Source organism: Peromyscus eremicus, chromosome 8b (assembly GCF_949786415.1).
Source record: "Peromyscus eremicus chromosome 8b, PerEre_H2_v1, whole genome shotgun sequence".
In the NCBI taxonomy this organism is placed as follows: Eukaryota; Metazoa; Chordata; class Mammalia; order Rodentia; family Cricetidae; genus Peromyscus; species Peromyscus eremicus.
The window spans coordinates 7,937,598-7,950,079 of NC_081424.1; the positions used below are offsets into that span (position 1 = coordinate 7,937,598).

General features: G+C 41.9%; 1 protein-coding gene across 1 annotated transcript; it reads left to right on the plus strand.

Moving 5' to 3' along the window:
* Positions 1-235: 235 nt before the first annotated feature.
* Positions 236-2,232, plus strand: LOC131918747 (double homeobox protein 4C-like; the record flags this gene model as incomplete). Its single annotated transcript, XM_059272952.1, has 2 exons — positions 236-682; positions 2,209-2,232. Coding segments are annotated over 2 exons (471 nt in total), but the record flags the coding sequence as incomplete, so codon positions are not given.
* Positions 2,233-12,482: the final 10,250 nt, after the last annotated feature.

Below are 12,482 nucleotides of genomic sequence, written 5' to 3' on the forward strand. Positions count from 1 at the left end.
GCGGGGCCGCCCGCAAGTAGGCAAGCAGAAAAGTCCCAGGGACCACGCCTGGAGGCACTCACTCCATGCTGGAGCTCTCCTCCTGAGCGGTCCTGCTTAGACTCGCCAGAGGCAGGAGTCCTGGCAAGGCTACCTTGGCCAGATGGAAGATCGCAGCACCACCACCAGCAGCAGCAGCAGCAGCAGCAGCAGCAGCAGCAATCTGGGGGACAGCACTGGGGCCCTGGCATCCAGGCGCCAAAGGACTGTTTGGAAAGCCGGGCAGCAGGACGCCCTGCTGGCAGCTTTCGCGGAGAACCCTTACCCAAGTTTCAGGGCCAGGCAGGACCTGGCCAGGGAACTGGGGCTGCCTGAGTCCCGCATCCGCGTGTGGTTCCAGAACCGCCGAAATCGCACCAGGGAGGGGCTGGGCCTCCAAGGCCCCGAGGGGTCGGCGGGACCAAGCGGGCTAGCGTCCCCTCAGCAACGACCCAAAGGGCCTGGTGCCAGGGCACGAGGTGGAAGAAGCAGACCCGCAGAGCGACGCACCAGGCGTCGCACTCGACTCAGCCCGGCACAGTTGAGGATCCTGCTCCAGGCATATGAGGACGAAGCAAGCCCGAAATATGGTGCCATGGTGAAGCTCGCCCAAGAGACCGGTTTGCCTGAGGACACCATCTCCATCTGGTTCCAAAACCGGAGAGCACGCCACCCTGGCGGTGGCAGGGGCAGAGTTCGAGGTCAAGACTCCCTGGCTTCGCCGCCACCGCCACAGATGCCGCAGCCGCAGCAGCCGCCACAGCCATCGCCTTCTCCTGCGCCCAATGCCGAGCCTGAAGGACCACCTTGCAGCCCCAGGGAGACGGAGCAGCGTGCCCAAGACGGCCTGTTGCCACCGGCTTCTGCACTAGGCGTGGGCGTCCAGACTTGGAGTCTGCCCTCCCCACCGGCCTCCTTCCCAGTGTCCTCGCCTGCAGCTGCACAGCCCTCGGGACCATGCCACGACGACGACCGGGAACCCCACCCGGTGGCAATGGACACCTTCACTGTGGACGATGTCGAGCTCATGCTTGACCAACTGCTGCCGCAACTCCAGGCTGACCAGCAGGCCCAGGACACTCTGGATCCCCACGTCCCGTGGGAGGACATTAACCCAACCCTTGAGCTCCCTCTGGACTAAGAAGAATACCGGACCCTCCTGCTGGATCTGTTCGCAAACACAGCAAGGCTTCCTTGAACCTCGTGCCCCATTCCTATCATCACTGGACCTGCGTTCAAGTTGACTTCACCAAGCACCTACTACCTGTGTTCCCCAGTGGCGGGCCACGGCCGAGAGCCTGGCAGGAGGAGCGGACAGCACCCAAGCCCAAAAAAGGCCTTCTAAGGCCTCCATGGAACTCAGTACAGAGGAGTCTGTTACACAGTCACCACCATGTCACAGCTTCCAAAACAACACACTCTGCCACAAGCTCTGCTCCACAGCACACTGGAACCTCCCAAAATCTCTTGAATCTTCTTGAAAGACTCAGCTCTGAAGACCTGATAGCACAGACCATCCCCTCACACAGTCCACCCTATGTGCACAGAAAACGCACAACCGATATTTGTGTTTCATGTTCCTTCCTCTTACCTGTGCCCCTCCACCACTTTTTTGTTTTTATTTACTATTTATTTTTATTTATTTATATATTACTTTTTGTGAGGCAATGTCCTGGATATCCTTAGGTACACCCATCCTGCCCCCAAACCACAGGGATGCACCTGCTTCTGCCTCCCTAGGTCTGCCATGAAATGCAAGTGCACCTAAGGCAAGCATTCCACTCATGTTATCCACACACGGACCCGGAAGCTCCTGTGATATTCTAGCTCTGCTAAAAATCCTTCTTCAGAGGGGACTGAGCAAAACTCAGCTGTAGTGGTTTTCCAGAATTGGAGCTAAAATTGTATATTCTGCGGGAGACCATCCCCCACCATAACAGGAATATCTTGACTTTCCCAAAGAATCAGGATAACCTTCCCTCCTGAAGCAGTTCCAGGCCTGACTCTCCTGGGAAGTCAGATAATTTTCTCTTTCAGCGTTGGGCTTCTTCTTTGGAGTTGTAGCCATCAGAACTCTGCCTAACAGCTCCAGGTGTCTGGGACACCTTCAGTGCAGAGGTTTTATTTTGATTACCTCAAGGCGTTTGGGATACCTTGCCCTCCAGGGCTGAACTGTCTGTCTCCTTGCAGTTGCAGACATCAGAGATGAGCTAAGCAGCCCAAGATGTTGCCTGACTACTCAGGTATTCAGGACAACAAACCCACAGAGTTGCAAAACTCACTTTTTGCAATCTATTTACCTATAGAAGGTAGGCATTTTATTCTGCGATGTTGTATATTGTCAAGCTGTGCTCTTGTCCCCAGTGAAAGAAAGAATTCTACTTTACAAATAACCTTTCAAAATTAATTATCATTAGGGTTTTCTGCTAAGGCTTAGGCAGTGTTCAAAACAATCATTGATAGATCAATACAGTGTCCATTTATAGCAGTGTATTCAGAAACAGAAAAATACTACAACATATTTATATCTTGTTGTTTATGATTTTGAAGCAGAAACATTGAAGAGAAGCACATTGTTTCTCCTCAAAACAATTAATGAAGGGGCCATTTTCCTCTGAAATCATCCTGTTTTGAATGGGTAGAGACATTTTCTGATAGAAGTGGCAGGTTCATTCAAGTTCCATGATAAGAATAATCCATTGAAAATGTATACAGACTCTATTCCTCTTTATAAAACTATATGAGATGTGGTTTAAAGAGCTACTTAGAGCATTCATAAAATGCAGTTATAAAGCATGTGGGCCAATGAAGATGCTTTTGTAAGATCCATCTTTCATCCATCATCAATATTCTGTTTAATAACTATATATTTACTTAGTGTTCAAGGAAGGCTTATATGACCATGACAATAGCTGTGAACCTTAATTTGAACACCAAGCTATAATCTTAAAACTGGATCTTAACCCTAACACTTGACACATTGAGGAAAACATAGAGATTATGAGTAAATTTTCTCCTTATGAATGAAATTTTTTGCTATAAACTCATTGTATAGTCTCATATTTAAAACACCTTGCTTTTACTTTTCCAAAGAATTTATTCTCATCTTCTATTATACACCCTGCTTCATTTCTCTCCACATAATTCCTGTAAATAAAATTCTTCTTAATGGTTATCACCATTTTATTCTTATTTCCTAATATTTCTGAGCTGCTTAAATGTAACTCATAAGGTTTATAAGGTTTATGATATGCATATCTATATCTGTCTGTCTATCTGTCTATCTATCTATCTATCTATCTATCTATCTATCTATCTATCTATCCACCTATCCATGCATCTTCCTCTCTATCTATCATCTATCCATTTATCTATCTATCCTATTATCTTTCATCTCCCTATCGCCATATACAGTACTTTGATGTAGTCATTTAATGAAAATAAATATCCTTTTAATAGTTAATATTTTTCCTAATGGAGTATTTAAATACTAATATTGCTGATTTAAAAGAATATCTGTTACATAATTTAGATAAGAATTCTTTCTAATAAATTTATATGGAAATGTAACACCTACCTTTCATTCTCTATGTTTTTCTCTTTTATTATTTATGGCTAAGAGAAGACCTACGTTTTTGGTGTGACATATACAGAAATATTCCCTTATAGAATTTATCTGAAAGATATTGTATGAAGTCAGGATTTATAAAATTAATATTCAAATAATAATATGAAGTTTTGGATCATTCATCAAGTAAAAAGCACAACTCTGAACTATTGGATATTTTATGTAAATCCACAAATTTAAAATAACTTACAACATTACCAAAAGCAAGTGTATATGGAACTGAGAATCCATCCCACTCGGACACCTTCATCAGGTGAGGGGCCTTGGCTTCCACCCTGTTCCAGAACCTCTAGAATCAGGTATAAGACCCTGCTGTCCCTTGCTTAGAGTCAATTAAGTTACTAATGAATTCATCCTGGTCCATGGACTTCTTCACCAACACATTGCCCCAGAAGTTGACACTACAACCCCTGCCAGCACAGTTTTCTCTACCAAATGAGGAATCCCAGCTGCACAGGTTTCAGCTGCCAAGGCTGTCTAAAAACCTCCTCATTTGGCCTACATACTTGACCCAGAAATCTCTCTCAGCGTGCAGTCATCTGTGCTTCATGTAGGAATCCCTAGAGTACTGGCAATACTAGCAGGAGCCAGGCAGCATGAACTCCTACACCAAGTGTAGGACCCTGTCGTCTCCAGGTTAGGCCCACCTATGACACTTTGGAGGCTCTAAGACCAGGTGACAGACTCTGTCCCCTGATTAGTCCTCTTCATTTTGCCTGGGACCATTGCTCCAGGTGACCAACTGGCACCCACTAGGCTTATCTACATTGGCACCAAAGAAAACTTAATTGGAGTCATGCTAAAAGTGAAAGACACAATAAGATAAATATAAATCTAGGGATGGTGAGGGCATACCACACAACATTACAAAAGTCACCAACATGTTAGTAAATGGAATCAAAAATCAAATTATTCCAGTTGTGATGAGAAAAAGAAAGGGGTATTTACTTCATGTCAGTTTTCAATAATGAGCTGAAGCCCTGGCTAGTGCAATAAGACAAGAAGGAAATTGAAGGATAAAATTGCAAAGGATAGCATAATGTCTTTATTTACAGATGATATGATTTTATCACCAGAAAAATGGTAATTACTCTACCAAAAATATTAGTGATGATAAACACTTCATCAGATTAGCAGATGGCATACTAAACACACAAGACAATAGCTACCTAATATACTAATGGCAAACACACTGGAAAAGAAACCAAGAAAAAATCCATTCATAAACACCAGATAATAGATTCAACCTAAATATCCATCAGCTAATGAACAGATGAGGTGAATATGTTGTGCATATACATTGGAATATTACTCAGCACTAATGAAAATGGAATAATGGCAATAGCAAGTAAATAGATAGCACTTGTTAAAAAATAGTACTTACTGATGCCAACTAGGCTCAGAAAAACAATTACCATATAGTCTCCTCATCAGTGGATTCTAACTTGGAGTTTTTTGTAGATTTAAGCTGGATTACATGTAGAAGACACAGATAGAAATGAAACATTGTGGACAGAACCATTAGGGAAGGAGACAGTAAAATAAAAACAAAATAGGGGAAGACTCTGGGATGAAGGGTCCTAACAAGGAGCACTGAGGAGATGAGGGCAGGATGCTTAAGAAACCTAAACGGCTATGAAACGCTACACAGAAATCAATGACCTTACAATCTGAGTATATATAATTGGAGGGGCAGTTGGACACAGAAATTAAAGTAACCCTGCAAGAATACTCTTGGGTGAAGGTATAAGTGTTGATGAGGGTAAGAGGACAAGTGAGAGTGGGAGAGGGTAAGACAGGGGTTAGCCCCAACTAGGACATATGAGAATGCCTTGTGGAACCCACAGTTTGTAACTTAGTCTGAAATATGTCTTGAAATGGGCTTGCCCAAAGGTCCCTGGAAAGTGTTGATAAAATTTCTTCCACAAGATGAAGACTTTTGGTAAAACTCTAAGAAATAAGGACAGGATAACTCCCTATAAGTTATGTGTCAATGAGGCCCCAGAGGCAACCAAAAACAACAAAGACATCCAAAACAGCTATTGCTTCTGATTGCTCCCCTCCCCCACATAGTTAAATGGTGAGAACTTACTGCTGTTTTTACAACAGACTTTGGGATTGACTGCCCAATTCTCTGAAAACAGGCAACCGTCTCCTTACCAGCCTGCTTTCACAGTGATAGAGGCTGCCATGCAGACTGCTGGAGATCACAAACTACAACACTAACCTGCCAGGAAAATTATCTCCACTAGTGCTGTAGTAGCATGATGGTTATGTGAGTTTGAGTTTGAGACCTGGCCTAGCACAGTGAAGGACTTAATGTCTCATAATGCAAACGGTGTAAAAAGCTTATTTAGCTTATTTGCCTAAAGCAGAATGCTAGTTGCTATCCAGATTCTTAGAACCCATACTTTCATGAATCTGCACCTTTCTGGGAAGAATATTTAAAGACAAGAGAGATTCATTGAAGAAAACAAAAGAGGGAACCTGGAGTGGTATCCTCTAGAATAAAGACTATGGGAGCCCATTCTCGGGTTCCTTGTGGCTTTACCCAGCAGGTCCACATAGAGGATGATTAGGACCAGGGCCTGAATGCAGGTGTCTGAGATGGTCTGCACTTGGCTGTGCTGGGGGAGGAGATCTTTTGCTCCACCCCTTGGTGTATCTATAAAAACCATGGGGCAGAGACAGTCAGGGCCCGTTGGAAAAGGTTCCAGGCCCTCTCGAGGCTATCCTTTATTTTCTATCTGTTTATCTCCTCAATATTCTCTGCAATAAATCTTTCTATCTAATATTTCCTGCTGCTCACACTCAAGAAAACTCTGGGGAACTGTGGGGGTGGTGGGTAAATGCCTCACAGAATGGCGCCATGAACAGGGACTAAAGAAAAAAGAAAAAGGACTAAAGAACAAAAAAGGGGACAAAAAAGGGGGGACTAAAGACAAATGAACAGGGACTAAAGAAAAAGAAAAAAGGGACTAAAGAAAAAAAGGGGGGACTAAAAGGACTAAAAAAAGGAGGGGACTAAAGACAAATGAACGAGGACTAAGACAAGGTAATAGGGACTAAAGATAAAGGAAAATAATAGTTTTATTACAGAGTTTCTGGCGAAAGTGCTGAGTCAGCCCTGCCAGTGGAAAGGCATGCCAGTGCTATGGAAAATATATATTTTATATACATTATTGAGAGGCAGGGGTTTTATCCTCGAGAGAAAAGGAAAGCGGACTGGAAGGATGTCCGATGCTGCCGCAAAACTCTCTTCTGTCAAAGTTTTCTATCTTCTATCCCTTTCTCAATTTCTATCTGTGAAAAATAAGTACAAGGTATAGAGTAGTAATATAGTGTAGGAAAAACTTAGAAGTATAAGATTGTGTAGAAAAAAAAGAAGTAACGCAACTAGGCAGAAACTCAGTTTTCTAACTTTGGGGGCTATGAATGCAAACTGGGGGAAAAATCTTTCTTTGGGCTTTACGGGTAGTAAAAAAGCTCTTCTCTGAGCTTATGGTGAAGAAAAAGTTTCCTATGGAAGCTTTTGACCTGGGGACAGCTGAAATGCTAAGTCCAAGTGGCAAGAGAAAGTGTTTTCTCCCTGAGGCAAAAAATGGGGGTGTAAAAAGCCAACAAGTTTAAAGTTGGGAAGTTTGGGGAAAAGCTGGTCTTTCTCTCTTGGGGAAAAAAATCTTTCTCTTAAACTAAAAGCTTTTCTTAGAAAATTTGTGGGGGGAAAGAACTCTCTAAAGCTTTAATCTTTATCAAAAGCTCTCAGACTTAAAAACTAAAGCCTTTCAGAACTCACTCTCTCAGAAGGACAAAAATTAGAATCACCTGAAGATATTAGTATGGGGGCCACCTGTGACTAGCTCTAAGGGAAAACAACAAACCTCTTAAGATAGCAAAACCTCTAAATTCTCTTTCAAGCTTTAAAAATCCTCCCTGCAATGCAGGAGGCAGGGACAAGTTCCTAAAAACCTCTACTAAGCTGTCTCTTCCAGCTAATAAAAGACAGTGGGTCAAAGTCCCCTGAGAGAAACACTTGGGAGAGTGTGGGTAAAGAGCTACAGAGAGCCCAAAGGGCGAGAAACTTTACCTGAGAAAAGCAAAAAAGCCAAGCTTTTCAGTTACAGCCAAGCTGAGGCATCAAGGGTTTTGTTTCTGAGTGAGTGTTTCAGAATGAAAAGGTGCTTCTAATCGTCCTAATGGAAAGATCCCCTGAAGCAATGCAAACTGTTAGCATTGTATCCTCACTTCTGACCAACAACCCAGAGGCGACTGGCCAGCGTCTCTGAGTTGGGGTGCATTTTGGGGATACTAGGGTTTCTGCAGTTTTAAACTTCCTGGAGCACAGAGCTGAGGCAGGAAGGTGCAGGACCCAGGGGAAGATTGCTAATGAACAAACAAAGCTAAAGCCGGTGGGAACAGCACAGTTGTCCACTTTCCTATGAGCCCCGGGTTTATGGATCCACAGCTGCAAAAAGAAATCTGAGAAAAAGCTTCCTATCAGAGTAAGGACCTTTCTGGGAAAACAGTAAAGCTGAACTGTGTCTGAAGCAGTTGTGCTGCTGAGTCAGAACGCTGTCTGGGGAAAGAGCCCAGCCAGGGCAGAACAGAACTATCCAGGAGTAAAGCTTTTCTTTCTGTCAGAGAAAGCATCTCTTTGAGAAAAGCTTTGTTTCAACTGACTCCCTGAGATGAGGGAGTGTAGCACTGAGGGGTGATTGCCTCTGGTATAAGCTCTGTCCTTGAGCACCCAGACAAACAAATGCAACCCACTGGGGGACTGTGTCAGGTGAAAGGCCTGAGGAAAAAACAACTGTCCTAATGCGAGCTTAGATATGGCAAAAAACCTCCCTTGCTAAACTTGATTCATGAACACAAACCTCAGACCCTGAAAACAGAAATGGACTAAAGCCCCTATCTTCAGAAGCAAAAAAGCTGTCACTGTGACATTGGGAAATGTTTCTGGGGTAGAAGGGATAAATTGAGACCAAACGGGGAACTGTCTGGGAGAAAGACTCTGAAGAAACAGAGAAGGGACATAATCCTCCCCAGAAAATACATGACCTGAAAAAGCTGCTAGAATTTGAGGCTGATTCAGGAGGAGAAAAAAAGTCCCTACCTCCAAAAGCAGCTAGCAGATGTACAGACATGCAGACAGATACTCGAAGCTCTGCATCTGGGGTGGGGGCCGGGAGGGGGGAAGGAACAAGCAAAATGAGAATAAAATCAGTGGGAGAAAATCTCTCTGAAGGAGCTATGGAAAAGCTGTTGTACATGATCTTGTTTTTCACTGACTGGCTAAAACAGAAGCCCTGAGTAAAGTTGCTGTCAGAAATGCCAGCCTCAATGCTGGCTAACGAGGCAGGTGCGGTTTTGATCTGGGGCCAGTGTCAAATGAAGAAGAGACACCTGTTAAAGCCAGTTGAGGAGAGACCAGAAACCTCCCAATGCTGAAAATGTAAAATGCTTGTTCAAATCTCCCACTGGAAAAGCAAAAAACTTTGTTCAAACCTCCCGGGCAAGAATTTGTAAGCTAGTCTGGTAAAAAAGAACTTAGAAGTTGACTCTCAAACCCAAAAAGAACTATGAGAAATGAAATCCAAAAGCTAGCTTGCAATAAGGGACTGATATAAGGGAAATGCATTCTGGGAAAGGTAAATTTTCCGCTAAAGATGGAGACATTGCCCTGAAACACTTTTGTCAGATCGAAAATACGTTCATGGTAAACTTAAAATACAACTTTTAAAAGAATAAGGAGGAAAATCGTCTAAGAGTTCAAGTGTCACTTCCAGTGAAAAATGGAAAGGATATGGAACTAGGTGCTTCGCGGTTTTGGGCTTCCATGGTAAAATGCCTTATTTACCCTAATAGCTGTGCAAAGTTTTTAAGGTAGCTAGATGACAAAAAGCTACCTATAAAGTGGCAAACAAGCCACTTCAAAATCCTTAAAACAAGGGAAAGCAGTTTATACACTGAACGTTGTCTTAGATATGAAGAAACTCATGTTGAAATTGAAAAAGTTCTTTGCCTTTTGAACAAACTGCCTGCAATGAGTAATTCCTTTGCAAATCTAATAAGGATACAAGGAAACAGGCATTCAAAAAAGAAATGACTGCCTTATAGATGGGGAACAAACTTCAGAAAAATCTGTCTTAAAAAATAGTTGCTTCACCTGAAAGTTCCTTCTAAGAAATCAATGCTAAATATCACAGCTGCTAATATCAGGAGTTAAAGCTAATGAAGTGAAAATCCTAAATCTCAGTGTTGATAGCAAAGCTGATTATCAACTTCTAATGATAATTAAATGGAAAGATCCCTGCTCGGGATTATGGAAGGGTCCCGATCCTGTTTTAATATGGGTTTGAGGACATGTTTGTGTTTTTTTCACAAGAGGAGAATGAAGCTCGGTGGTTACCGAAGCGTCTGGTAAGGAGCGTGGAAGTAAGGAAGGGTCAGCTCCAATGACGTTCCTATAAAGAAACCAGAATGAAAGTGGCTTGATTAGTATTTCTGAGGTTTTGTCACTGGTTAATGCAAACATTGAGGAAATAGAGTACGGAGCTGTGCCGCTTTTGGCTTTACTAGCTCCTTTAGAAAAATACTTTATATCACCTAATAGCTGTGTGGTATTTAGCAAAGAGCTTTACAGCAGCTAAATATCGTAATTTCACCCTCAGTGTGAAGTAAAGTTTTTCCGTAGAACAAACAAAAAGTACTGCTGTAATAGAAATATTTGTCTGAATTGAAGCACTTAGGGGAACTATTATGAATTTGGGTGAAGGGACAGCCTCTAGATAAAAATCGTTTACCACTGACAGTGCATCTCTGCCAGTTCGGAAAGGCTGAGAGAACTGGGCAACTTTGGGGTGTGGCTTCGTCCTGGGAATGTTACAGTCCCCTAGCAACAAATATCACAACTCTATAACGACAACACTCACTAAATCCCAGTGTTGTATAGCAAAGCTGAGTATAAACTCTAAACTTTAGAAATGATGTATATGTACTTCTTGACTAGTTGAGAGAATCTTTCTAATAGAGATAGTGATATTTAAGAGTAAGAAATAGAAAAAGATGAAAAGATATGCGAGTTTGTAGAAATTCTCTTGTTAGATCTGTTAAGAAATCTTTGGGTGTTTGCTAAATTAAATATATGCTAATGGTAGCCCTATATAGGTTTGTAAATTAGATCTATAGAGTTTCTTTAAGAATATAAGCTTGTAAGAAGTATCTAAAGTAGTCTTAAGACTTGTAGTAATAAGCTTGTAAGAAAGATACTAGTTGTAAATGTAAGTTTAAATAAGAAATAAGATAAGCAGTATATAAATAAGTAGATGTTAATGTTATATGTGAGTTGGTAAAAATGTGTAAATGTTGAATGTGAGTTTATGCCTAAGCACATGTTATATGTAAGTGTGTGAACGTGTAAATATTGTGAATCTGTTTAATGTATATGGTAAAAGAATCTGAGACACAGAAGTTAGTGTCCTAGGAGACTGCAAAGCAGGCAGTCTGAGCGGTTTTCAAAAGTTCCAGAAGCCACTAAGAAGCTAAGAATGGCGGATGCCAGAACCAGCACAAGGCATCCGCAGCTGAGATCCGTGGAAAATCGATGCAACACAGAAAAACCTGAGCTAACATAAAAAATGGTGCAATTTAGAATACTACTGTACCTAAAAAGGTCTCTGGCTTGAGGAAAAACGTTGCAGAGACGCTTGTTTGAACTAAAATTGTTAACTGCAAAAAGTTTTGGTTGAAAAACGTCTCTTCGTATTTGAAAGTGAAAGCCTGATACCAGAAATTATTTCTTGTTTGAACTTTTAGAACTTAAAATGAGATAAAACTACAGAAAGATTTTGGTTATGGATTTCTTCATAATTGGAAGGCTAGTACCAGAATTTATCATTTATATTCCAGGACTTAATGAACTGAACAATAGATTTCATTGCAATGGGACAATTTTGAGTTTATTTACAGTAATGACCCAGAAACTGTTTTCTGGAACTGGTTTTGTGTTACAAATAGAACTGCTTAAACAGGAAAGTTTGGGTTTTCTAACTAGCCTTGGGACTTTGTTTAAAAAATTATAAAGACAAGGAGGAGTTATGAGTGAATTAAGGTTGAATGTATGTTCGTAGAAACCTTTTGATATTAATGCACCCTGGTTTTGTGGAGTTAAGGAAATATTTAAGTTTGATGTGAATACATCGAAGTTTTTCCAATGTTCTGTTAGCAAGAAAATTCAAATGATTGAGTTAAAGTTGTAAGATGGAGAAAATTGTTAACTATATATAGCACCATATATGCTAATTCAAATGGTTCTGTTAAGAGTTTGCTTTGAGTCGTAAGACGGAGAGAATTAAGACTATATATAGCAATATTTATGTTAACCTGTTAATGGTAATGAAGCTAAGGGATTCTTTAAGTTTGTAGTGGCCTTAAGAGTTTTTGGTTTAGAAAGGGCTTGAGGCAGCTAAGACTGCTGTAGTCACCTTGGACCTAATTCAAAAGAGAAATGCCATCTTTATCATCCTCTACTCCCATATTGGGAGGTGTAACAGCTATGGAGATTGCTGTAAGTCATTAATAGTTATTTTTTTTTATATATTAAGAAAGGGGGACCTGTGGGAGCACGTTCTCGGGTTCCTCCTGGCTTTACCCAGCGCGTCCACATAGAGGATGATTAGGACCACAGGCCTGAGTGCAGGTGTCTGAGATGGTCTGCACTTGGCTGTGCTGGGGGAAGAGATCTTTTGCTCCACCCCTTGGCATCTCTATAAAAACCCTGGGGCAGAGACAGTCAGGGCCCATTGGAAAAGTTTCCAGGCCCTCTCGAGGCTAT